Genomic DNA, 27,925 nt, shown 5'->3' with positions numbered 1-27,925 from the left:
ACAAAATGATCACAAAAACACGCTACACGCATTTTTTGGTAATAGTTCTAAAGAGTTCGTTACACAGTTGATATTTTATTTCCAAAAACAAAACTCATGTCGAACCATGTAAATTGCCTAGTTTTGTTCAAACCTTTTTACAAAACTATGCCTCATTCGAGTAGCGAATAATTTATTGCACACAATCTCACAATACTACTGTCGCCACTTTTTTCCACAAGTAACAACAAAGACGACATTTTGGAAAATACATATTTTTGACACGAAACGATATTAGAACCGGGACTAAATAGAAATTTGTGAAGCAATTTTGTCAAAGTTTTGAAGGGAAATAACAACCTTCTCCACCAATACGCGAGTGCTGAAAATGTACAAGCAGCAAGTGAAAAATACTTGCTTAAAAAAGTGGTTGTTTTACTCCCATAACTGCAAAAACTTTTGAAGAAAAGAAAATGTAAAATTTGAACCAAATAGAACCTTTTTTGACTATAGAATCGCGGTTTGAACGGCGACGCATTTCATTTTCGCAACTGTAAGTGTAAGCGCAAAAAAACTACTGATATTATAAACACAAGGGGGAACAAAGTATTGAGCGTCGGAATAAAACAAAGAGAGGGTCCTCTTTGGATGCAAGAATCATTTTGCTTCTTCTCTGTCCTTTTGGTCCAACTCCTTGTTGGTGAGAACCTTCTTTCTTGGGTAATACTCGTTGATAACTGCTCGGGGAATACGCTTGAGCATTTCCTTGGGGAAGATACGCAAGAGTTCCCAGCCGATGTTTAGCGAATCGAAGACGCTACGGTTCTCGTAAGGTCCTGGTAGTAATACAATGGAGTTATTAATTCTGACGATATAGTTCTATAGTTTTCTAATTTAATGAATTTGAGCAAAATTCGCCAAACTCTAATTCTAATCGAATTTGTGAAATGCTTGTGTGTTATAGAGTTCTAATTTATTTCAGGCTTTATCAACTATAACGCTGCGGTTCTCGTAAGGTCCTGGGAGTAAATAGATATTAGGCAATGTTCAGTATTTGATTTTTTCTTGTTAAATTTTTGCGTTGGATCATCGTGTCACAATACGGCGTCCGTTATCCCAGGGTTATTTAACTGCCCCTTAGGAGTACGTGGACTAGTTTTTTAAGGGGTCTGTGAAAGCCCAATTAAAATCTTGGATGAAAAATATATGCATTTAAAAAATATATATATAAAGAAAAAATGCTTTGGAGCCTACTCCTGACATGTATTTCGACCTTTTTTAAGTTTTAAACTTATTAAAATGAAGAAAACTCATGTTTATTTTCACATTGTTTGGACCGAAAACAGCAGGCTTCTTAGGTCTCCTTGTTTTATGACGTCATGTCAACTATTGAAGTCGACGCTGGTCAACGCGAAGCAACACTGATTTAATAGGTTTACAGGGCTAACTAATTTCAGGTTTTAATCAAGCACTGAAGTAAGCTTGTTTTCCTATGTGACTGGTACATATTGGTGATTCCTTAGAGTTTGTGTGTGGTGTGGCGCGATTTTAGAAGTACAAATTATTGATTAGTCTGCTGTTTTATGTTTGGTTAGGTTTGCGCTTTAAAAGTGTTTGTATAGAGGTTCTGCGTTTGTATTAGGCATTAGTAGTTGTCTATCAAGAGCAGTTTAAAACTAGTCTTAACTCTGCTGACGAACACAGTCTATACAGGGGCGGATTAAGGGTGCTGTAGGCCTAACGCTGTTTAATAGAGAAGGGCAGAGTTTGACTGCATAAATGGAACGATTTATTTATCTACTCACACACAAGGCACATATTGACTCGACTCAATCATTTTTTTTGTTTTTAGGCAACAAATGTACTTGTACTGGTACTGGATCTGTACAATATCAGCTATATATGCTTTTAAAAAATTAGGGGCCGAATTTTTCCAGGGACTAAGACAATAGCCTTAGTAGCCCAATGGTTAATCCGGCAGTGTGCCTATGTAGCTGTCAATCGTGAGAATATGCTCGTGGAATTATAAACTCTCATAGTACTTGTAAACACTGATATAATAGCCCGCAAGACTGCGATGTAGTTAAATCCACACAATATATGTTGCGCCACGTACCTTGTGCAATGAAGGTCTTCTCGAACTTTCCAAGGAACTCGAGGTAGAGCATGTCGTCGGCTGTAAGAGCTTCTTCTCCCACAACTGCCTTCATCGCCTGTACGTCCTTACCGATGGCGTAGTTGGCGTACTGCAAATGAGATATACAACAAATTAGTTACATCTAGGCCAGGGGTTAGTAACATCTAGGCCAGGGGTTCTTAAACTGGAGTTCATGGACCCCTTGGGGGTCCGTGAACTAGTTTTAGGGGGTCCATTAAGATCTAATTGAAATAATTAGTGTATATTTAGGAAGTAATCTGATCATTAAAGAAAACAATTTAATCAAAAATAAAACGGTATTGCAATGAATGTAATTAGACTCCATTTCACTTTCGCATTTTTGGACCAAAATCAGCAAATTTAGGAAGTATATTTCTATTGTGACGTCAATTTATGACGTCATTTTTAAATTTTTGTTGCCTACAGTGGTCCACGCGAGATGAAAGAAAATTTTAAGGGTTCCGCGGTAAAAAAAGTTCAAGAACCCCTGATCTAGGGTCTGTGCTGTGGTTAAAGGGGTTAAATGGCAAAACAGGGCTGGTTGAAAAGTTAATTTAAAAAAATGTGTTTTAAGTTTAAAAGAACGTCCCAAGACAGTGGTTTTGTCAAACGTGGGTCCGTGAAATATTGTTTTTGAACTAGTGGCTCTTAACCTGTTTAATATTGTTACCCTTAAGAACATATTATACCGATGGAAGACATGAGTTTTGGTTAGTGGCGTAATTTTCAGTCTGTTTTGGCTGGTGAGCTAATATTTCAGGAATGCTGGCTATAATTCTATAGGTAATTCTTAGGGTTTCCCAGAGTAAAAAAATGACTTGAAACGAACAAAAAGATAATTTAACAAAACAATAAAAAAATTACTAAGTTTTTTTTTTAACTTTTTAATACCAAAAAACTGAACCGCGACATTCGGTAATAACAGAAATTAGTGATAAATTTGCGTGGTGCAACCTATTATGTAATAGCCAAGAGAACTTTAACATTTTCCCTTTTCAAAATAATGCCAAACAGGATTTAGGCGTGGTTCATTTTGCGCCAAATGCCAGACAGCAAAGTGGAAAAAGAGTATTTTTAAGCATATCACGAGGTTTACATATTAACACGATACAGGTCTGTACAACCGACCCAACCTACAACCACTCAAATTAAAAACAACACTCATTTTCTTAATTTATCTTAAGTATACATTTCTTGTTTTTTGTTGTACCCGAATCCTTATACCATATACGTTTTTTGTTGTACCCGAATTCTTATATTCAGGGTCAACTGACTCGATAGCCATTTTACGATTTTTCCTTCGCTACCGTGTTCGCATTTCTAGCACTTATAAACAATTATAACAAGCCAATCAAACTTACCAGCTGGTTAGAGACATCTGAGTGGTCCTTTCTCGTCATTCCCTCGCCAATAGCGGACTTCATCAGACGCGATAGAGAAGGCAGTACGTTGATGGGAGGGTAGATCTGCCTGTTGTGCAGCTGTCGGTCAATGTAGATCTGTCCCTCAGTAATGTAACCGGTCAAATCGGGGATGGGATGCGTGATATCTGCGCCGGAAAAAGGTTTATGCAATTTTTTGGTGGTTTGGCGGTAATGTTGTTTAGTGAAATGAAGAAGTGAGGATTCATTGGCAATCAAAGGTATGTTTTTTTTTCCTATTGGTGTCAAAACTGACTATATTTTGGGGGCTAAAATGACCTTAAGAGATAAATTTGTTTTGTGATTTAACTTATATTTATTGACATACCATTTTAAAATAGTGTAACAGGAAAACACTATACTACCTTGGTTTAAAACAGCATAAAAACAGTTTGCCAAACTTGAAACTTTCGGTTCTTTTCAACTTGCAAAAGGTTACTGCCACGCATTTCTACGAACGTTTTGCCTCGAGGACTTATCGTGAATGTACAACTGTTGCACAAAGCCAAAAAAGTTCGATATTGACACCCACCGTCGTTGGGCATGGTTAGGATGGGGATCTGTGTAATGGACCCGCTCCTTCCGTTGACTCGACCAGCTCGTTCGTAGATGGTTGCAAGATCGGTGTACATGTAACCGGGGAACCCACGACGTCCAGGCACCTCTTCTCTGGCAGCTGACACCTGAAGGAATAGAAGGTCGTGGTTATTAAGACAACGGGAAACGAGAAAACGATTGTAAATAGGAGCTTTGATGCTTTTGTAAATAGGAGCTTTGAAGGGAAGAAATACATGACCATGTTATTTTTTATTAGATCCTATTAAGTTTTTCCCTTTTGGAATGTACTATTGACGGATTTAAACGGTAACGATTTTAGTGTTGGTTGTTCAGAATATTAGGTTGTGGGCATTAGAATCCTGACCAGTTTTGCCTGTGCAGTTATACGATTACCCACCAGAATATAAGGTTGTGTTGTTTTTGGGAGATTTATAAGGTAGTTTAAGGATTGCCATTTTGCACTCGCATTTGTTGTGCGGCTCCGGGCGAGTGCTCCACCCGACTGACGAGTGCCTTTAGCACAATTGGTTGTTGTTTCGAGACCTACTGGACTCGAATTGTCAATCGACGAAAATTCGCAGAAGGCGTGCCAATATTTTCGGCAAATGTAATTGTGTTCGGGCGGAAGAGTGCTCATTGGTAAATACTCACCCAACCGGCGAGTGCAGATCCTAATTTAATATGTATAAGGTAAACTGTTATCTCAGATGACTTGCACTAAAATTAGGGACTGGTTAGTGTCAATTGTTTTCAGCCTGGCTAATTAATAACAAAAAGTGTTGACATAGATATAAGCAATGCCGAGGTTGAGCTTTGCAAAGAAGCCATAAAAACGCCATAAGGCAATTGGATTGTCCAGCTAAGTACGAAACATTAAATATCTGGCGGGTCATACCTCTCTCAAGGCCTCTGCGTATGAACTCATGTCAGTGAGGATGACCAAGACGTGTTTCTCGCACTGGTAAGCCAGGAACTCAGCGGTGGTTAAAGCAATACGTGGGGTGATGATTCTCTCAATACTGTGGGGAGCAAAATACAAGGTTAACAGAAGATCGAGCGTACTTTAAGAGAGTTGGATTAGAGTGAAGTTGGAAAATAACACGAAGACTGCTTGTTTAAAGAATTAGCAGGCCTTATTTAGAGTTTAAAATTACCAAAACTTAAAATAGTTTTGAAATGTTGTGTTATATTCCGGTGCTAATTGCAAGCAGCATAATCTCTAATAAATAAAAGTTTGTAAGTTGTACAGATTTTCAAAGACTTTGTAAGTTGTACGGATTTTCAGGTGAACAAATTTTAAATCTCAGTAACATGCAGTGCATGTTAAATTTATATGATAAGACGCAATATCGTTCACTTACGTTGGATCATTGGCAAGATTGAGGAAGAGACACACATTGTCCATGGAACCGTGCTGTTCAAAGTCGGACTTGAAAAATCGAGCGGCTTCCATGTTTACCTGTAACCAAAGGACCTTGTTTGAAAATAGTTAACATGGCCATACATAAAATTACACAGGGTCTGTCGTTATTTTGAACAATAACTTAATCAACAACAAAACCATTTGATCTTTACCTAGAAAAGTGGCATTATAAAGTGATGAAAATTTTAGTTAATGTTTTCAATTGTATGAAAACTATTTCATTCAATGAGGCAAAGGTTGACTTCTAATATATTATTTCAACACAAAAATTCTATTGACGTACCGGGATGTATAAACAGCCATAGCAAGGCATAAAAACAGACTTACACCCATAGCGGCGAACACAATAGCAAAGTTGTCCTCGTGGCTGTCCATAACATCCTTGTCGGGCAATTTGACCAAACCGCCCTGACGACAAATCTGGGCAGCGATTTCGTTGTGGGGCAAACCGTTGGCCGAGAAAATGGGGATCTTCTGACCACGAGCAATACTACAAACAAAGAAAAATATTATCATAATTAGGGATGATCACTACTTGAAATTTTGTCCGATACAAATGGCTAATATTTTTTGAACCAAAATTATGTCAATATTATGACCAAACAACTAAAATAGAGGTATTTTTTCCAGATTAGGATAAGTACTGTTTTTTAGTAAATTTAACAAAGTGGAAAATGTGTTTGATGGCATACCATTACTAAACTTCACATATATATTCTACTTTGAATCGGCACTGATACAACTGCAATATCGAAACGAGTTCCGACACTAGCATTTTGCATCTGGTATGAGCTCCAATATTATAGGAAATTCCCAATCATATTGTAAATCAAAATTTCAAGTTTACAAAAGTTGGAATAATAACATTATAAGGTCAACCAAACCCTTTTGTATTTAACAACTTTGGGTAAAGCCCAATGTCCCTTTGTGTATAAAAAATTACTTATCAGGAGTTTTAAATGTTTACCTGTCTACTACGAAAATATCAAGCATTAAAACAAAATAAACACCGATTTTCTGCCCTTTGGGCCTACACATACCTGTTCATTGTATCAATAGCTGAGATTCCAGTTTGAATCATCTCCTCCGGGTAGATACGAGACTTGGGGTTGATGGGCTGACCTTGAATGTCAAGGTAATCCTCGGGCAGCACAGATGGCCCCTTGTCAATTGGCTTACCGGAACCATTGAAAATACGACCTAAACAACAAAAAATTCAGTCAGTGATACCTTTGGTCTGCGGTTCTTAATATTTTGATTGTTGTTACCCCCTGACAAAAACTTAACGAATTTCAGTTAGGGTGACCTACAAAAAATTAATTGATAAACATCACAAAAATGACCTAATCATTCTTATGAAGATTAGGGAGTTAACAATTAAAAAAAAAAAACTTTTTGTGTTGCTGGATACAACAATAAACATGTGTAAATCTGCAATGACTTGACAATGCAAATGAGAATTAGAAGCATTTGCAGTTTGGTGTGCATTGCTGTGAAAAGGTCTTGTTAACAGTTTTTTTTATCTTACCTAACATGTCTTCTGAGGTTGGAATTCTCAAAATATCTCCAGTGAACTCACAAGTTGTATGCTTGGCATCAATACCCGATGTTCCCTCGAACACCTTTTGTAAACACACAAATGCTGTTATATTCAATTTGAGTTAAATATATACAAAATAAAATTGAAGAAAATGTGATTTTTGTTGGCAAATGATAAATTAGATTGATGTAGTTGGTTAAAAAAAACTATGGTCTGTAATAATAAATTTTACAAAAGATAAAAAAAAGTTTGTTAGTATCATGCCCAGGTACCAGTCAAAATAAAGGTTTAATAAGTTTCATTTTTAAATAATTCAAATTGTGACCATATTCCAGATACATAGAAAAAAAAAACGGTATCAGTCCCAAAAGTGGTACAGGTTGATCTCTAAATCTTACCGGTAATAAAATAGTTCAATAATTTTTCTGACCTGTACGACTGCCTTGTCCCCACTGACTTCCAACACTTGTCCACTGCGCTGTGTTCCATCAGCGAGGTTGAGCGTCACAATTTCAGCATACTTGGCAAATTTCACCTTTTCCAGAATAACCAGAGGGCCGTTGACACCAGACACAGTTTGGTAGGCTAGAAAGATATATTAGTTGCAACATAGCAAACCTATATTTTTCTTGCCACGATCATTTAACGGCAAACTTTGGTAATTTTACTTGAAAATAACATTAGTATTTTACTTATTTTACATAAAGCTGTGAATAAGATCACCCTGACAAAAACTTTCAACTCAATTTAACTTTCAGTACTACCGGATTTTCAGATGTCAAATTAGACAAATACGGCTACCAACCAAGTAAAGCACCAACAAAAAAAATAAATGGCTATTTGCCCAGATTTCTTTTCAGCTTTCCTAGTTTGGCCTTGTTTTGCTATTTAAAATTATTTTGTTGACCGGACAAATAGCCTCAGGAAATGCTTATTGACATACACCTATTAGTAAAACTATAAGTTGATTTAAACTACTTAATTGTCCATGTCAATAGCCTCCTCCATAAAGAAATTATACTTTTATGGTTTCACTGTTTACCAAACTACATGAAACAGTTAATTTTTGGGCGCTCTTTCACTTATATACATGAAAAGTTATGCAAAAAACAAAACAAAATAATACCGCATGCCACAATGCATATTGTTTGGGTTTGGGTTAGCGTTTGGGTGGGTCAAGTAATATTATGTTTATTATTAATAATAACTTGACCCCCCCTTAACCAAACGCTAAACCGCACCCTAACCCAAACAATATGCGTTGTGGTATACGGCATTTGAAGAAAGTTTTTTTTTTTTTTTAATTTGTATGTACAATAGTGAAAAAGCGCCAATTTTTGATAAATAATAGCAATAAAAATACTCACTCAATCGTGGCTGAGAAATGTAATCTCTGCTCACAGCCAAGGCGTGTTCCTTGGCGGCCACCATCTGGGCCTGGTTGTAAATTCCCGTGTTCGACATTTGCATCAAGTCTTGGCTCATGCTATGCTAAAAAAAATATTCTATCCCTGAAACACATTAGGTTTACCTATGGTTAAAAAGTGACAGTATAATGCAAAGTCCAAGTCATTTAAACAGCTAAAATACTAAATAGTTGTAAATTACTTTGAAAAATGAACATCTTTTACACAAAGTTGAAAAAAATATCAGCCTGCCTTCAAGGTTTTTTTGAATTTTGACATTAAAATTAAAAAAAAAAATGATTATGATACACTGTTTTTTGCTAATAGTTCGTGAGTTTATGCTAATAACTATGGTGCGCTGGTTTACAATCCTACCACGCTTTTATAGTAACAAAACGAGTTTTAAAAATGGAAATTGCAATGAAGAAACAAATATGGAAAAATAAATATAATAATACTTGACCCACCTAAACTCGCACTCTAACCCTAATATTCTTAGCAATATAAATCCTCGGACAAACATGTGATAGGATTCCAGACCAGCAGACTGGTACTTGCTATTTATTTGTAAAAAAAAACGTGAAGTTCTACAATTTGATAAACGAAAACTTAAACCAAAATTACAATGATTTATTTGGCAGTTGTTACTTAAAAAAAAACATCTTTTACATAACGTCATAAGTTCGTTAATAATTAAAAACACAATTAACGTCCAAACCGCAGTTTTATTTTACAATTCACTTCGACGAGATTTTTTCGAGTCAAGCCGACATTATGCGTCAGCAGAAAATACCCATGACTAGGTCACGAGATCAACGGATGGCGTAGCGATTTTTAGTTTTAAACTTTTATATTTAGGGGCAGCTTTGCAATCCCTTGTATAAAGTTTATTAACTGTTTGCAACCAACGGGTTTAATAAATTAGAAGAAAGAAGTTAAATAGAAGATTTAGAAAGGAAAGTTTTTTTTAATTTGTCGGCAAAAAAAAATTATTTCAACTACAAATCTTGTAGGCTACGTCTAGTGGTAACTTTTTTTAACGAATACATTTACAAATAAAACCATTTTCTTTAAAACAAAAAGTGCACTAACTTTCTCGTTGCAACATACTGCCAAAAAAGTTCAATTTGTTAAAACTTCATTATTTTAAAAGTTTAATTAAAAAATGGTGTTTTAAGTCGGTGGTCGGCAGCAACCTTTTCCTAGTCACGGGCCAAGCCAAAATCACAAAGTTCTGGCTGAGCCATTATATATTTTAACAACAAGGTGTTGTTAATACTTACACGGCGACCCCTTAGACAACGTTTTCATGGAAAGCTAGAAAAATACTACTTTTATTTGGTATAAATCAGTGTTGTAATGACTTAATTAAGTCAATCACATGACTCAAACGCACTTAAGTCACGGTTTTGCAATAACTTGACTTGACTAAGTCTATTGGATAAATGTCTTGGGTTGAAATAAAGTGCTTTAGTTAAGTATTTTTCATTATAAAATTAACGTAAAACATTTTGCTTGCAGTATGTTGGATTTTTGTTATTTTTTAGTTGAGGGTATTAGCCTCCTCATAATCGGACTTTACCAATTTGAATAGTTTAACGTTTAACTTCTATGACAAGGACTTGACTTGAAATTGACTCTAATTATGACCTGACTGGGACTTGTTATTTACTCAAAATGAACTTGGATGATCTCGTGGTCTTCTTGAATGTATTTGAACTATTATTTTAGTTGCATTTTTGTGGAAGGTATCAAATTACTTGTTTTAGATGTTCCGTTATGACTGGGGCGATTATTTTTTTTATGACTGGGGCGATTATATTTAGACTTTGAACATAAATCAAAACTAAATTTTTTGATAAAATTAAACGATAAATTTCAAAACAACTGAACAACGAATTTCAAAAAGCTGACTATAGTTTTTTGTTTAATTTTGTAAACGGTTTATGTGCATTTTTATTCGATTTTGACTTGAAATTTTTTGACAAATTTTGACCTAACGTGTAAATTTTGACAAAATTTTGACTTTTTTGACAACTCAAAAAATAATCGCCCTAGTTATGACGTATCTTTGTGACGTCATGCCTAAAAAATTTCATGTGTTCCGGTAAGATATTTTTTTACATCGCTCCGGTAAAAAAAATATTCTTCTTTTCACTAAATTTTTGTAGTTTAATCTTTTAATTTCATGATTCAAATAAATTTAAAAAATTGAACCCTTTTAACTTTTTGTTGCGGAACGGCGCGTTTGCCAAGTAGGTGCAAATTTAGGGAGAGATGCAGTTCGCTATGTCCACCCAAAGTTATTTTTTGCCCATTATACCATATATTAATCCAAGAAAACGTTGAGATTCGCTAGAATTTTACATGACTTCTAGTGTGTTATCTAGTTTTGGGATACAACTGCATTTTTTGCGCTCTGCGTGAAAGTTTTGTTTTTTGAATATTTACACAACAGCGAGAGTATATACCGGCTCTATTTAAATAACAAGTTTGGGCAGTTAAACCAGAAAACCGATACAATTTGACGCGCTTTTATATATATTCACTGCGCCCATAGGCTCCAGGGGCGGGCAACATACGGCCCGCGACGGGATTTTGAGCGGCCCGCACACAATTTCCGGACTTACATGATAATGTGGCCTGCGACCACAGTCTGCCGCACTGACAAAGGAGTGTCGCAAATTTATGCGGCAAAAAAGCAGTGTGTTTGCTGTGCAATGAAAGTGTTGCCGTGTTTAATGAGTACTACAAAATACGATTTATTTCTTGTATATGTGGGTCAATACGCGACTAATGTATGGATTCAGGAATCCGGCCCGCCAAGTACTCCATTTCACCATATCCGGCCCGCCGACTGGACAAGTTGCCCGCCCATAGGCTAAAGCCCCGTGAACTCGAACTTTCTGAATAAACTTGTTAAATTCCAATATTTTGAGCTGGGATTCCAAATTAAACGTTTTGCCAAACGCAAACAAAGTTTTTGTTTTTAAATATATATTTTTTAATCTATTTTGACCAAGTTTCGGTTGCACATTTGCGCACGATTTCGACCGGAATCAAAAATCTTCTCAAGGCTACTTGGATCATGACGTCACGACATTAATACGTCATCTTTAAAAATTTTCATTCCTCCCTCAAACCAGAATGCTAAATTCGGATTGATTGATGCTAAGTAACTTTGCCAATGTGATATTTGTTCATTTCTCCAATTAAAAGTCATAATGCTATAAATCCTTTTCAATTGGCCTCTCAAATCGATTTGAGAGTACATGTCAGAAGAATGTTTCAACCATCTGTAAAAAACTTAGGTTATATCTGAACCTTATGCTGAATCAGTCACTTATGATGTGTTTCTTTTATTACAAATATCTCCTTTTACCGGGACGCCGTGCCAGACCATTCCAGCTTACTTCTGCCACTTGAATGGTTTATTGTTGTAACTGTTTGTTTTTTTTCATGCCCCCTCCCTGTATCTCCTCTTTATGGATAAAATAAACAAAAATCGCTGATTTCACAGGGAAAAAACTTTTAACTTGAATAGGTTTATTACAAAAATATACGAAAATCTTCATTCGGCAAACATATTAAATAAAAACTCGAACCAACTCATTAAATCAAGCCACCATCTCGTAGCTGCATCGGCGTGCCGGAAAAAGGACTGTCGTGTTTGACGTCACCGCTCTTTCTCCCACTCCTTCTCCCCAGTTCTCCTCGCAGGCGCGGAACTTAACGCTGGTCACCGCTCGCCACATAACCGGGTCCACAAGCGCGTTCTTCTTCAACCTCGTTTCTCGCTCCTGCTCCTCGCTCCTCCCACTCTCTCCCTTTCTTCTCCTCTCCTCCTCTCGCTCCTCCAAGCGCCTTCTCTTCACGCAGAAGCGCGCCGCCGCCGCAAGGCTCGAAAAGAACCCACCGCAGAAGAGCACAAGACCACAAGCCAGCGGGATAGTGACGTCATCAGTGCTGTTGCTGAGGTCACTGATGACGTAGGTGAGCACGATGCAGGTGAGGCCGCACGCGGCGATAAAGAGCCCGACTATGAGGCAGCAGATTGGTGGACGGAGACTGGGGTAAGCCTCCTGGACCTGTCAAACGGGATTGATTGACATGTTTATTGTACTAATAGTACAATTGTTCTTCCGGCAAAATTTTATTAACGTGACAACGTTTCGGCCACCTATTCGGGCAATCTTCTTCAGGGCAATATAAGTGAAACTAAAGGCGAAAACATATATTATATAGGCCTATATACCATATAGCCTATATATTTTTTACAAATTGAAAACAATGCCTGGCAGCAACAGAAAAAATGGCGGGATTACACTCAAAATTTAAAATTGCAGAAATAAATAAATAAATATGGCAGAATAAATATAATATTAATACTTGACCACCCAAACTCAAACGCTAACTCGCACCTTAACCCAAATATTTTTAGCAATTTAAATCCCCAGACGAAAATGTGGTAGGATTCTAGACCAGCGCCAAGTTTCCAAACAGGCTTTGATAAGATGGATATCTTTTTTTCTTCTTTTTTGGAGGGCCACAGGGTGGTACCACAGGGTTGGACCCATCCTTTGGTTTGGGCTATACTTATTGTCCAGTTTGTTTTAATGATTTAATATAATCTAAAAATGAATAACATTTATAAGATTTTAAAACTTTTGCATTGTGCCTCTAAATAGTAAAGACGGGAGTTCGGTGTTCTTGCTGCGTCAATGACCCCCCTCCTAACAAAAAATAAAAAAATGGCGGGATTCCACTTAAGCTCGGTAAGGTTCGACAGGGGTCAAATTACCTCGCCATTATTTTTTAACCTATAAGTACCAACACGTTTTTTTAGCACTGTACCCCTAATAGTTAGGACAGGAGTTCGATATTACTGCGTCAATGCAAACTGGTCCCATATTGACTTTTCCGACACGTCGTGACGCATTAACTCAAATTTTGGATCTTGCCGGCCGCCTAACACCTCGGCCCATGAATAATTAATCAAATAATGCACTGCCTTGTACTTGGGCCAAGAAGGCGTGGTAAATTTGTTCGATCACACCAAAAAGCCTATACTTTTTTTGCGTTTGTAAAAGTTACAAACCAGCAAAACGTATTTTTGTATTTTTGTTAAACGCCGCTTACAGTGCGTTGTAAATCGCTTACTTGGTTTGCCGCGTCTATATTAATCATTTTATTTTACTTTGTTTGCAAAGAGACTTGTTAAGGATTAACTGTTAGCCGTAAAACTTTTATTTTATTCGGTTCCTAAAAAATGCCAACCAAATTACATCGTCTGGACAAAAGTCATCAATACTTAAAAAAAATTATTCTTATTTTTTTATTATTTTAAAGTTCTTAAAACTAGGCCAGCGTCGTCAATCTATGTTTTATCGCGGGTGATCAGAAGCAATTCGTTTCATTTAGCAGGCCAATGTTGAAAACGTGGATCCAGGATTTTAGCCTTTGTGGTGTGAAGCATAAAACATTCTTACATATGACAGCAAGTTACGTCATAATTCAAGTAAACTGACGACACGAGCTTTCCTTGATACAACTTGTGTTTTTATATAAAACGTGATCTATGTTAATTCCGCAAAGCTCGAAAAAATTCATCTTTTTTGTTTCAGTTGGCAAATCGTAGGATTAGGAGTACAATTTAGGCATTGGTTGCATAAAAAGATTGGCACAAAATTATCCTCACAACGGAATAGCTGTACAGAAATCATGCAAAACGATTGAACAAAACGTTTTTCGTTTTTCTTTTTAATTTAATTACGTTTAAATTGTTTTACAAGTTGGATAGGTGTTACTCACGATACAGCAGCGAAATAAAAGGGAGATTGGATTGTGTCGTTCCCCCCAAAAAAATCATTTTTTGATTTGATCACTAGCCCATAAAATAAGATAGTGGGCCGATAAAAAGATTTCGCGGGCCACATTCGGCCCGCGGGCCTGCAGTAGGTCCACGGTAAGCTAGACAAAAAAGAAGCAATTAACCCTGAAAACAATTGCAACTAACCCTAAAACAAACTTTGCTGACAAAAAATTAAGCTTATTAAATAATATCTCGAATAACTATTAAACATTAATTTAGTAGTTCCCGGATTTGGTCAGGACCATTGATAGTTCAATTTACTGTCAATCTGCGTTTAACCCTTACAATACAAAGTGTAAGCAACGCAAAGTTAATGTTGTCGCGCAAAAAATATCAAAAAAGGTCATACAAATTAAACAAAATTTTTTGCATGTTATGGTAAAATACTAAAAATCGGACGAAATTTCCCGAGAAAAAAAAACAAAAAACAAGTTACGACAAAAATATTTCGGCCACGAAAAAATAATAGCAATATTAAGATTTTTCGAAATGTACTTTGGACTTTCTTTTCTTAAAGTGAGTCATTCATAAGGTCTAGTAGTCTAGTCTTTAACAGAGAAATATATTCTGCCATAAAATATAGCACCATCAGCCCATTAATTAGGCCATTATTGTCGTCATTTGCGTCTAAGGGCGAGGAGATATTCCTATTTTTTACACATTTAGTTTGTCACATTCTCTCCAGTTGGTTTTTTACTCACCGCGCAAAAACTGAGCGATTTCAAGTTCGGCTTGGAAGCGCTTCGCGATCTCTTCTGTCCTCCGACATCCTTGAAGATTGGGAACATAGGAGGAGGGATCCTGCCTCCATCCGACTCCGGATGCGAGGACACTCGGGATAACTTGGCCAGCATCTTCCCTTTGGTCCCAGGATCAAGTAGCTATCAGCACAAAACTATACACTGGAAATCAGGGGTGTTAAAAATAACCCGAGTCCGACTCTGGCTAAAAAAATAAACCCTGAGTCTACCAACACAACTACAGACTGAAAATAAGGGCTGCGGAGTCGGTTAAAAATAACCCAAATCCGAGTCCCGAGTCCGACTCTGACCAAAAAAAGAACCCGAGTCCGACTCAGGCCAAAAAATGAACCCTAGTCCTTGTAACTATCAGTACAAAACTACACATAGAAAATCAGGACTGTGGAGTCGGTTAAAAATGACCCGAGTCCGACTCTGGCCAAAAAACTAAACCCGAGTCCGACTCCTCAAAACCGACTCCCGAGTCCGACTCCGGCTAAATGTCAGATTTCGTCGAGACGCGAGCCCGGCTCCCGACTATGCAGCTTGTATTTTACACATTTACGCAACTAAACTAAGGTGGAAATTCTGCAAACCACTCACATATGGGTGTCATATAACTCATTCACTCACAACACATGATTGGAAAATATTCCACCATTTGCTATTTCACCTTTACAATTTCCAGTTGGCGGCAATATCAGTTTTAAAATTTTGTACTGTGCATACGCACGTCAGACTCGGGGCTCGGGTAGTTTTACGCTGTCTTACTCGAGTCCCGAGCCCAAATCCGCAGCCCTGCTAAAAATAAAGCAACCTTTACGAACTTGCTACAAGCGCAATTGAATTCGGCTGCGCATTTTTCCCAATGGAAAGCCTAAGTCCCGAATTCCACTAGTTTAAGTGGCCCTCTACGTATATCTAAGTATCGATTGCTAGGCCCGAAAGGGGAAATAGGTGGTTATACGAGAGCGCGGGCAGGAAATGAATTCTCAAGTGCCTCTGCAAGCGGGTATATGCAGCAAGCAAGAGTAATCACGCTCGCCATCAACATGATTATGCTAGTGTTTTATTTGCGGACCGCTGGGAGTCTTTATGTGTACGGAAATAAACCCGCAGACAGAGCAATTAAGTTCGCTTCGCCATGTACGGTCGATTCGGGAACTTTAAACTACTCGTTATTTATTTGCCGATCCGTTAAGCTGCATGGGAATTAAATACGAATAGAAAACTTGATTACATGCTTGGGTGTAATTTTGAAGAGGTGTAGGCTGCCGCTTAGTATACCAAAAATATGATCTTTTGCATATTCATTGTTTTTAAACTAAGCTATACATAACGTATATTATGCAAACTTGTGCAAATTCAAAACAGATAATTTGACATTATACTATGTTTTTCTTTTTGTGAAGTCATTCTAAGCAAAGATATTTCAAATCTCTTCGTTTTAAGCAAGGCCGGATCATGCCTTTTAGAGGTGTCACGAAAAATATAAACAAAACAAAACCAACAAGATATTATCAAATATAGAGAGGTTTAAGATAATACTAAAGAAAGAAAATTAAGCAAAAAAATATTCAAAAACTTACCAGATTTGTCTTCAGCAACCTTTTTAAACGACCTATAATATAGGAGAGAAGTCGATATTTCAGTTCAATACGGTACGCAAAACATGTTTAACGAAATTTGTGAATTTAATAGGGTTCCATATTAGCCGTTTTTTTCCATATAAATTTTAGTAGGCTTGAATGCCTAACATATCCTAAACACTCACTATTATAAAACAGTATAATCTACTGGTTTATACCTTTTTTGAAAGCAACGCAATATATAAAGGTATAGGCAAATTCGAAGTACAAGTACAACAAAATACAATAAAAGCGATTTATTGTGTAACAAATAAATAGACCAAATTTTTAAACACGTGCAACACAATTTTAGACCTTGATGTAAAAATATCGGTAAAAAGGTTGAAAAATATACTTGTATGAGAAAACGAAAATTGCGTACAAGTATAAAACGAAAATGTTTAAAACAATTCCGTCTGTTAGATGTCTACGCATTCCCACTAATAAATTTGGCTATCTGCAATACATATCGTGATACGTAATACGATAAAATCAGTTTCTTTTGAAAAGGAAAAAAAAAATAATAAGAGCCTTTAAAGTGAATCCGCCAACGATGCAATAGAAATATAGGAAAACAAGTCAGGTTTTGGTTGTATGTTTGAAAAAATGCAATGTTAGACGATATATTCAGGATTGCCACACAATTGTTTTCTAATCTTTTTTAAAAAAATTCGCCATTTAAAGAAAATTTGTCGGTTTTAAAAGACCCAAAATTAAATCACTCGACGCTTTTTCTAATTTAATTCGAAAGACAGCGTAAATGCCGTGGTCACCTCAATCAAAAAACATTTTTTTAATTGTTTTAAGGGCACTTGCAAAATACATTGAATTGTAAGACTTGAAAAAAACATAGTTTGAAATATGAAAAGCAGTTTAAAGACATTTAAAGATTTTGTGGCAAGCCTGTATATTCTTGCGGAATAATAATTTTAACACTTTTTTTGAATCGGCACCTATTGAATACATCAAAGTAAAAAACAAAAATAAGACAACTTATAATTTAATTTAATGCGCACCACATAAGTTACGCTAAACAGTGGGGAATATACGACTATATAGTTCAAGTTGTTTTAACGGACAGATAAATAAGTTCAAATGAAAATGCAACAAGTCCTATAATCCGGCTCAAATTTCCACTAATAGCTCTTTAGAACAGTGGTTCTCGATTATTTTTAGCTTGCGGCGCATTAAAAGATAAACATTTGCGGACAGTTTCACAACTGACCAAACCAGTTTTTCCCCTAAATAACAAAAAAGTTGCACACAGCATGGCCTATATGCTTTCAGATTGTAAAAATTACCTAAAAATATTAATTAAAATTATTTGCTTCGACTGAGAGAGTAAAACTGCCGTTGGACAAAGTAGCATTTTTGGTAAGATACAAATTAGATTAGGACTAGAATTAGAGCACACAAGCAATTCACAAATAAGATTAGCACTAAAATTAGCCGCATTTTGCTCTAATTCATTGAATTAGAAAACTAGAATTATTTAGTTGTCCACGTCTGGCTTGAGAATAACCGCTGCAAAAACAAACAGAACAAAAACACGATTGGTCGTAAGTGCGATTAAATAGACAGCGGATATATAAAAAAATCTTCAAAATCGACTATAGTTCATTTCTGAATCGTTTAGAGTCTAAGCAGTGGTTCCCAACCTTTTTAGCTCAGGGACCGGTAAAATTTCACAACGAATTTTGCGAACCGGTTGACCTTTAAACATCAAAATCAACCCACAATGTAATTACGACAAAAGTATGAAACCTAAAAGCAAAGAACGAAAACTTCAATGTAGTGAGAAATTCGCTGCTGTCTTTTTAATATCATACGTGTTATACGTGGTTCTATTAAAGTTTTTTCTCACGTACAACTGGTCTTAAAGTTTAAAACTTGAACGAGTTGTACCATACTTTTAAAATTTTAAACAGTTGGGCACAACACTTGCATTGTGACGTACAATAAAGTCCAAAGTAGACCATTAATTCTATGTTACGTCAAAATTCTGCAAATTACGAAACTGGCGAAGCTCTAAACTTGATGGACAAGCCTTCAACATCTTGCATTTTGCAATTGAGATTTAAAGTTGTAATATATTTGGCGGACCGGAAGAAAAGTTGACGCGGACCGTAGGTTGAGAACCACTGGTTTAGACAGCTTATATGAAACACCTAAAACTAAACGATAGATGGTAGTTCATCTCGGAAATCGTTCGGTCGTCTCCTGCGCTGAAACTTATACCAGGCTTCTTTGATTTGTGCTTCATTCTTGCTTGCAACATTTAAAGCGATACCAAGTAACACCAGAAGGCCACCCCATAAATACCTGAAAAAACACAGAAAAATGTAATATCATTTTTTGCGAGAAATTTAAGATCATTTTTTTTAAGGTAAAAAAAATCGTAAACTGAAGTAGATCTGCATATTAAAAATTAAATGTGCATATCAGCTAGGTAACCAATTACGATGAGGTTTATTTTGACCTTATTTTGTAATTGTTGCCATAGTGGTTGGACATAAAAACTAAAAAAAAAAAAATAGTTTATTAAAAAAATCCTAAAAAAGTTTATTTAAAATGCATAATTTACACGGTTCTTCATAATCTGTTTTGCTTTTACAAAAAAATTCTATAACACTAATATATTTAACGCTGCATTTTTGCAAACTCATTAAAACGCCAACTCCTAAGGAAATATTTCTAAGTTTGTATGGACCAGGGTCGCCATGAAATTTTAAAACTGGCTTCATAACTTGACAGAATAAAATAAGTAGACATAAGAAACTGGATATGTTTGGGGCAAATAATGTGAAACTTAAATACAGTTTAAGTGTATTCGAGAGGGTGCCAAAGCGTTCTTTTCAATTAAACTCTTTTCTTGTTGAAAAGTCATTTTATTTTTTAAATAATACACAAATATTTATATTAGGCCTTTCTACACCCCATAAAACTGATCTACATAATACCAAGGGGAGGACCCAAGTTTAAGAACTGTTTAAAATTAATTTTAAGAAATACTTTTTATAATTTATGGTAAAACAATAAAAGCAAACTACTTACTGCATTGTAAAAGGTTTGGTGAAGAACACAAACGACAGAACAATTGTGACTGCTTTTCGACAAGTAGTCACCGTTACGGCGATCAGAGCACCGAAAGATCGCACCAACTGGAGAACGAATAAAATCCCGATGTATCCAGTAACCGAAAAAAGGAAGATCATGACAAGATTCTTTGGGTTCTAGAAAAATTACTTTTTGCAAATCTGGTGTCTGGAAATGGCTGCTTCTAAATTAGTTATAAACTGGTTTAAATATAGGCTATATTGTTACCAGAAAACACAGAAAAAAATCACATTCCAGTTTTAAAATAAATATAATGTATATATTCCAGTTTATGATGACTTTTTATTGAATTCTATAAAAAATGTTAAATTGAATTTGAATGTAATTATTGTGGATTTCAGTTTAAAAATACGTATGACTGATTTCAGTTAAATATAATTATTTACAAAAAAACGTTAAAAACATATAAATGGTAAATATGAAAAAAGTTTAATGGCTGGAAACAGTTGCACCCTGACATAAAAATGGTTAATAGACACTGCAAATTATTACATTTCAGTTGCATACACAACATTAAAATATTTTTTTAAACTATATATGATCTTTTTAAGTTGTTTAGGTTAATTATACAAAGGATAAAAGTTTAAATAGCAATAAGCTGGAGTTTTAAAATACATAAATATTACATTTCAGTTGAATATATCTTTGATAGAGTCCCTAAATAAACAGATTAAATAATTTTGGCCTATGTTTTAAAATGCGTTGAATATTGACTGACCTTTAGTAAAAATAATGCTAGTTCGCCAAATCCTCCGTACAAAACATGGAAAATCAAAAGGTAACAAAATCCTATTCCATAGGAATAAAACACCATCTCCGAATTGCTGCTTTTGTACTTTTTCAAAATCAGTTCTTGGAAATTTCCTAAATGGTAAAAAGTGAAAGAAATAAAAGGAATTAGGCAAATCAAAAAACTAAAAAAGTTATAAACGTTAATGGGTAGATTTATTTACACAACCATAGCTTGGACATTGTTTATAGATTACAGTGTTAAAATTATTTAATTTAAAAAAAGAAAAACAAAATTAAAATAAAGAAATAACTTTGAAAAACTGGTTGGTGAATACAAACATTTATCCATTAAAAAAAAATTTTTTGTGTACCCACCTATCATGGCATCACAGCATAACGCAAGCGAAATGAGCAAAATTCCTCTCCAGTCAAAGTTGGGAGACAACTTTTGGTCTCCGTACGAAAATATAATCAGGCCAAAGGTCATCAAAAGGCAAGCCAGGAAATCCAGACATCGATAGGTTTTACCTATGAATAAACAAAGAACTTCTATATACTTTCATGTAACAGCAAAATAAACTATCAAAGCTAGCAATTCAGGTCAGACACATTAACCAGATCTTAAAAGATATATATATATATATATATATTTCGCCAACTAAGGCATCGTCAGTATATCTGAATAAAAACAAACGCAACAGTATAAGAAAAGCTAGATTATTTTGCTGTTACTGATCAGGAATTAAGGTCAACATTTATCTTGCAAGTGTCAAGGTGATTTCTATTTTTCACATATTCAGTGCAACATACTTCCATGTAACTTTCAAGATATAGAAACATCTTAGTTATACTACGCACGGATCTGTAATGTAACTTGATAATGAATTATTAAGCCGAAAAGGTTAAGTAAATCGACATCATCTTGATTAAGACATTTTGATACGTATTATCATCAGTTGATGTACATTAACTCACACTATCTGATGATGATTAAAAACATCTTTATCAAAATGATGTTGATTTACTCGACCTTTTTGGCTCTGAGATCCATTATTATCAAGCTAAAAACATCTTAGTTATCAGTTAAACTTTTTAACTTATTTCTTTTATTTAGTTGTATGGGATTAGTTTTTTTGGTTCACCTGAAGCACAGATGAGTTTTAACTTTTAGTGTAAGAGCCACCTATATTTTAGATAATGTTCTATATATTAGAACATAGTGAGATTACCGCTGTCTTTAACGATTTTACTAGTACATTCAAGGAATGTATTCATGTTTTATAATTTTGTTGGGAAAAACATTTAAAAGTATTTAATACGGTAATCTCATTATGCATTATTTTTTCTGACATAACACATAATATATATATCAAAAGATTGAAATGGCTCTTCTGGTTATAAACTTATAACTTTGTTTATCCCTAAAGAGCGATTTCTATTGATTGATATGTTCCCTGGTGGAGCTAACTCAATTTTTTTAAATAACACATATAGTGATAAATAAAGGTGAACCTTGTATTAAAATTCCTCCGACCATAACTGGCACCAGTTTGCTAGACTTGAAAATAACTTGAGTTGGGTAGTTGAGGTATCCCAGTGAGGTGTTAGAGAACCCCATTGTCCCGATTGTAAGACAGGCGAGAAGTAAATACAACCTTAAAGGTGTTCTGGAAAAATATATATAAAAAAAATGTTGCATCCAGTTATAATATTACTTGAAAAACAACAGAATATCGCTTAATTAAGCATTGGTTGTAAACTTGTATTATTTTTGATGTGTGTCGCGATGTAGTTTTACAATGAAAGAATGCATTTACTGTGAAAAGTATATTGGCATTATGTGTATTTACTTTAGAAAAATACCTTACACCAAGCCAGGGCCCACCAACCTTAAAAAGGGTTGGATAACTGAAAGGCCTGACCATCGCGGTGGTCAGGCCTTTCGTTCGCGGTGGTCAGGCCTTTCGGGCCAGATAACTGTTAGGGTTTAAGGCTGCAAGTCAGTTTAAAATTTTTTATTTAAATTTTGTAAACTTGATTACCTAAAGTTATAAGAATGAAATATATAAAAAAAAAACTATGAAATAATGAATGTAATAAGCTTTGAAATTTTATGAAAATTTAGGTTTAAATTGCTTTAGTGACCCCTGCACTTTAAGCCTTATTTTCAAATAATCTTGCAATATATATATAGCAAGCTTAACCTATTGCATTTTTAAATAAGGCTAAACTTCCCGAAAAATTGTATCGCAAATAAACCAAAACAACACTGTCCTATTTTATTCTACTAAATTCAGTTACAGACAATAGAGCTGACCAGAATATGTTTTTCAACTAATACTTTGAAATATTTCTTGCAGAATAATGGATTAAAATCAATCTATTACTGCTGATTTGCCTTCCAAACAGGAAGTAAAATAATGCTTTTGTTTCTGACAAGAAGGACAAATTAAAATGTTAACCATTCATTGTCATTAACAATCTTTAAACTATACCTTTCTGCCTTTCTTTCAGATATGATTTGACTTTGCAAGCCAAATAAAGCATAGAAGCCAAACTGCACCAATGTCACGAACATTCCATTTTGCTTAAGCTCTTTAACATGGAATATCAACTCCTAAATAACAAAAGTTTGCATAAAAAAATGACAAAAGATTAGGCTGATATTTATAGTAGACAACTTGTATGACACAGTTTCGCAATTCTCAAGAATTGTGACTTGGCAAATGGTTTATTAAAACCGAATATGATATGATATTTTTCAAGGCTGGTGTATATAATCAAGCACATTTGATTTCATGTAGAAATATGTAGACTCAACAAATGTATTAATTAATCCCTTAAATTTTTGTAATGAAATGTTATCAGTGAGGTTAATTTTTAGGTAAAATGTATAAATATCTCACCTGATAATATCCGTAGAGAATAAAAAGGAAAAATATGATAAAAACGCATAAGGAGAACTGAATTGGTCGCGAGAATTTCTTGAATTGAATTCCGCAAACTCCGCCACTGTCAACTTCATTACTGTTAGTCATTTGGTTAACATGGATTCATTAAGTCTAATAACCTGAGTGTAAATATATCCCTTAAAAAACAAGGGTCTTGTTTTAGTGCAGTGGTTTTCAACCAGGGTTTCGCGGAACCCTTAGGTTCCGCTAGTACAGACCAGGGGTTCCGCAATTTCTAAATTGTTTAGCTAATTGAGGTGTGTTTATTACACTGGGGTTTCTCGAGTCAGTGGAATTATTGCACTCGGGTTACTCGAGCCAGTGAAATGTTTCCACAGGGTTCCACTTCAGCAAAAAGGTTGAAAAGCACTGTTTTAGTGGTATATAAAACAGTCCATCATGCATTTCATGCCAAGATCTCATGTATGCAGCGGCAAATTTTGAGGTATGCAGGTGTGCAATTAAGGTTTAAGCACACCTGAGGTTTAGAAATTTAGCAAAACTTAACCCTTTTTGTAAAATTTGATGTGCAAGTTCCCAATTTGGCGCTGGTCTAGAATACTACCACAGTGTTGAAACAATTAGTAAAGCAACACACGATATTAGGGTTAGGGCGTCGGTTAGTGTTTGGGTTAGTCCGTTAGTCAAGTAATATTATTTAATAATATTGCCTAACCTACCCAACTCAAATTATGTGTGTTGTGGTAGGATTCTAGACCAGCGCCATAAACTTGGTTAAACAGTCTAACAAATGCATTGTTACAGGCCTTAATAAAGTTTTACCGCTATATCAACCGGCAACTTGCAAAACCAAGCAAATAGGCTTGCAGCCTAAGTTGTTCATAATAACACGTTAAACATCATAATTTTAATAACTACAACTTTCAAGTCACGTTTTATTAATCTTGTTTCACAAATCAATGGGTACCTCCCCCAAATCGTAGCAGTTTAAAAAAAACAATAAAATGTTATAATAACAAAGTGCGCACGGAAATGGCTATATCGTTGCTAATTAATTCTAAACCCGTTAATTAGATGGAGATTAGGCAGATAATACTTGTTTTTCGCTCTGCTCTCCTGCTAAGTAAGCACATTAATCTACAATTGAAACAGTCAATAACAGCAAACATATACCAACCCGACTACTTTTTCAAAACATAGCATGCCCGTAAACTTATATTACGTTTGACAATAGTCTGGAGTTAACCAAGGTTTGACATATTTCCTAAACCTAGCTGAAAAACTTAACCTCATAATCAACTGAAGTTACAAGGCGTTGAAATACTAGTTATTACAGGAGCTTAAGTCGTTGGACACAATATTTTAAAAACACTGGTTTAGAATGTTACGTTTTCAAAAGCTAGTTGACTTTATTTTGAAGACAAAACAAATATTGTGCTATTTAAACAATTTGGCTAGTTTTAAGTGCTTCTATTCTTCCATTTATCTCATCAACGTATTTTTTTTATAACTTGAATACACACAGCTAAAACTAGGGCCAAACTTTTGTTTTGATGATTGCTACTAAGTTATATTTTCAATAAATGAGTAGGCTATTTTTTCATGGGCCGTTTTCGTCACTAACATTCAATATCACTTGCTGTAGATCAGGTTTTTATGTTAATAAAAATAAATCCACACGCGCACAATACCACAATAATTCATGTTCGGCAAAAACTGTAAAGCGTAAGTACAATAAACGGGCAATTTCGCTACTAAAACGCGATTGAGGCGGTGTGCTTTAAGACGAGAACCACTGTAGCGAATCGGCGAGCAGCGTCATGTTTGCGTGGCGACAAATGTTGCGGAAAACTTGGAGGTTTTTTTCCAGCATCTCGCTTGAAATTGTAGGTTCAAAGGCACCTGGTTAAATAAGAGGATTTAAGGCTGGTTTACACTAGACGCGTTAACGTCCAACGATAACGCGTTGCCATCGTTAACGGCAAATTTCCTCGCTTCTAACCGAAAGCGTCAAAGTTAAAATATTTCAACTTTCCGCAACCGAAAGCGTTTTTTTTAAACGCCAGACGCGTCTAGTGTGAACCTTAGGTTTATATACGAGAGACAAAACTTGCCGGAATGGCGGCCGAGAAAATATTTTTAGTAGAAACTAGAAACGCCGTACCGGTAAAGAAATGTTTTTTGTTTACCAGACCAGTGTTTTTTTTAAGGTGTTTTGGGGGACCGAAACGGTTTTGGGGGACGTGAGTTGTGAGACCTATAGGCGAAGATAGCTTTTTTTAATTAGATTGAATTTGTAAATAAATTCCAATTCTAGCAACCATTCGAAAGTCATTGAAATGTAAAACGACCCAAAATAAGAAAAATATTTTACAAGCACACAACGTCATGTTTTATATTACTTTTTAAAATGAAATAAAAACAAAAACCAGCGTACTGTTAGGAAACACACACAAAAAGCATAAGCTTTTGAACACTAGGTGGAAAAAAAATCAGGAAACAATTACTAATGGACGAGACTAAAACACAAACAATATAGCTCTCAGTATACTTTCTTAAATAAAACAAAATACAACGGGCCATTCTTACCGATTTCTAGAACGTTTAACGCATAGACTATAGACTTTATGACACAACAATAGGTTCTTACCAGCGCACTCGCAGTGCTTTGTAAGGTTGGCTTGCTTCACTCCTCGACACTTGGTGCACCTCACGTCCTGGAGGTTAAAGGTCATCACTTGCCGCTGGAGGTCGTCCACGAGCCGCTGCTCGATGTATGTGACGTCATAAGGCGAGCCACAAGCGCTGCACGCCCATTGGCTGGCGAGAGAGATTAGGCAATAAGCTCGAGGAGTATATATGTGTATTGTGTAGTTTATGCCAGGCTTAGACAACTAGATTTATTTTTAGTTTTTTTTTTTAAATTAGATTAGAATTTAAATTCAAGCATTTGAATTTTTTTCAAAATTGCAGAATGAAAATTAGAGTCTTTTATATAAGTTTAAATCAGATTAGAATTACAGAATTCTTGAAAATTAAAAAAGAACTAGAATTACTTTTCATTATGTAAATGGTTTAATATTGGGCTAGCATTGAATTTTTGGCATAATTTTCTCACAAGTCGTTCCGACCTAAAAGAATTAATTCAGGCAATTTACAAATTTAAACAATTTTGCCCGAAAATACCACCCACCATTGTTCGTCTTCTGTGAGTAGTGAGTCCCTACAAAGATCAAGATCCCTACAGAGTCCGCAAGAATCGCACGAAACTTGCCCAAGCACGTATGAAGCACAGGGGTCTTCCCATTCGGCTGAGGGGGAGAACTGGCCCACGCCGATGATGCGCAGTAGGTTACGGCGCAGCTTTTCAACCTAAAATCGCAGAAATTAGGGTAAAACTAAAAATTAGTCAAGAACACTCCATCTCAATTTGCGACAAATCACAATTAAAACAATACCGACTGGTAAATTCTCTGATTAAACATAAAGGATTTACATTTATCTTTGTTTACTGTTTGTGATTTCCGTTTATAGTAAATATACCCAACCAAGTAAACAAATACTTGGAATTTTGTGAATTCTCCAACCACACACGTTTAATAAAAATGCAAAAAAAAAATATAAACAACATTTAACAAACCTTTAACGTGCAAAAAATTAAGATAAATAACGCAATTTTATAATAAAATGTTAAAAAAACACTTAATTCTAACCCAAGTCATTTGACTTTAAGCCTTACCAAAACGACTTAAATCAAGTCATAAAAAAACAGTGACTTAAGTGTTTAAGTGATTTAAGCGAGGAACGTATTAAACAAAACACTCACCTGTACAGTTACGTGTTGGTCAAGAGATAGAATCTTGCAAGTTGTCTTAACAAACTCGAGAGCTGGGTTGTCGGGGTGGAGATGGGATCCGGGGAGGGAGGGAAACATCTCGCGGAGAACTTCCTTGTCGTTTGGAAGGCTCTTCTGCATCCGCTGGGAGATACTAAGGAGAAAGGCAAGTTGGATTCGGTCAGGGGTTCCTAAACTTTTTTTCCGCAGACCTCTACAATGTTTTTATGATTTGCGTGGACCAATGTTAGCAATACCTTTTCATAGATGACGTCATAAATTGACGTCACAATACAAATAAACTACAGAAATCTGTTGATTTCAGTCCAAAAAATGTGAAAGAGTCTAAATACATTTCCGTGCAAAATCGTTTTATTTTTATTAAACTCTTTTTTTTGGGGAAGACTCTTCATCCGCTGGGATATGCTGAGGAGGAAATAAGAGGTCTTTGTTTAAAACCTGAATATTTGTTTAAGCAATATAATAAAGTTTCATAAGGAAAATATTACTTTTATGTGGTGAATATGCTTTACTTAAATCAGTGATTTTATTTGACTTTAGTGCAATTAGTCACAGTTTTTTTTATTTATCTTGACTTTACTTC

General features: G+C 35.4%; 3 protein-coding genes across 3 annotated transcripts in view; all 3 read right to left on the bottom strand.

The window, feature by feature from the left end:
- Nucleotides 1-136: 136 nt before the first annotated feature.
- Nucleotides 137-8,585, bottom strand: LOC146165470 (V-type proton ATPase subunit B). Its single transcript, XM_083381686.1, has 11 exons — nt 8,447-8,585; nt 7,510-7,664; nt 7,068-7,161; nt 6,580-6,739; nt 5,867-6,029; nt 5,478-5,575; nt 5,012-5,135; nt 4,091-4,241; nt 3,499-3,686; nt 2,096-2,225; nt 137-815 (listed from the first exon to the last, which is right to left on the bottom strand). The coding sequence occupies exons 1-11, from the start codon at nt 8,562-8,564 to the stop codon at nt 637-639; spliced, it is 1,560 nt and encodes a 519-aa protein (XP_083237812.1). The 5' UTR covers nt 8,565-8,585; the 3' UTR covers nt 137-636.
- An 8,397-nt stretch (nt 8,586-16,982) lies between these two features.
- On the bottom strand, nt 16,983-23,652 carry LOC146165469 (adenosine 3'-phospho 5'-phosphosulfate transporter 2-like). Its single transcript, XM_083381354.1, has 7 exons — nt 23,481-23,652; nt 23,070-23,191; nt 22,087-22,241; nt 20,950-21,102; nt 20,561-20,706; nt 19,780-19,958; nt 16,983-19,047 (listed from the first exon to the last, which is right to left on the bottom strand). Exons 1-7 carry the CDS (start codon nt 23,610-23,612, stop codon nt 18,900-18,902), a joined length of 1,035 nt encoding a protein of 344 aa, XP_083237480.1. The 5' UTR covers nt 23,613-23,652; the 3' UTR covers nt 16,983-18,899.
- Nucleotides 23,653-25,266: 1,614 nt separating this feature from the next.
- Nucleotides 25,267-27,925, bottom strand: part of LOC146165468 (DNA polymerase epsilon catalytic subunit A-like) — a 44,032-nt gene continuing 41,373 nt past the window's right edge. Inside the window, exons 44-47 of the mRNA XM_083382614.1 lie at nt 27,313-27,475; nt 26,680-26,858; nt 26,137-26,306; nt 25,267-25,388 (exon numbers count right to left, since the gene is read on the bottom strand). Coding sequence (XP_083238740.1) covers nt 25,267-25,388; nt 26,137-26,306; nt 26,680-26,858; nt 27,313-27,475 — 634 coding nt within the window. The remainder of the gene's footprint in view (nt 25,389-26,136; nt 26,307-26,679; nt 26,859-27,312; nt 27,476-27,925) is intronic.

This window comes from Ascidiella aspersa, chromosome 2, assembly GCF_963924565.1.
Source record: "Ascidiella aspersa chromosome 2, kaAscAspe10.2, whole genome shotgun sequence".
Taxonomy (NCBI): Eukaryota; Metazoa; Chordata; class Ascidiacea; order Phlebobranchia; family Ascidiidae; genus Ascidiella; species Ascidiella aspersa.
Note: the sequence above shows the minus strand (reverse complement) of the source record. Positions and strands in the feature narration are given on the sequence as shown.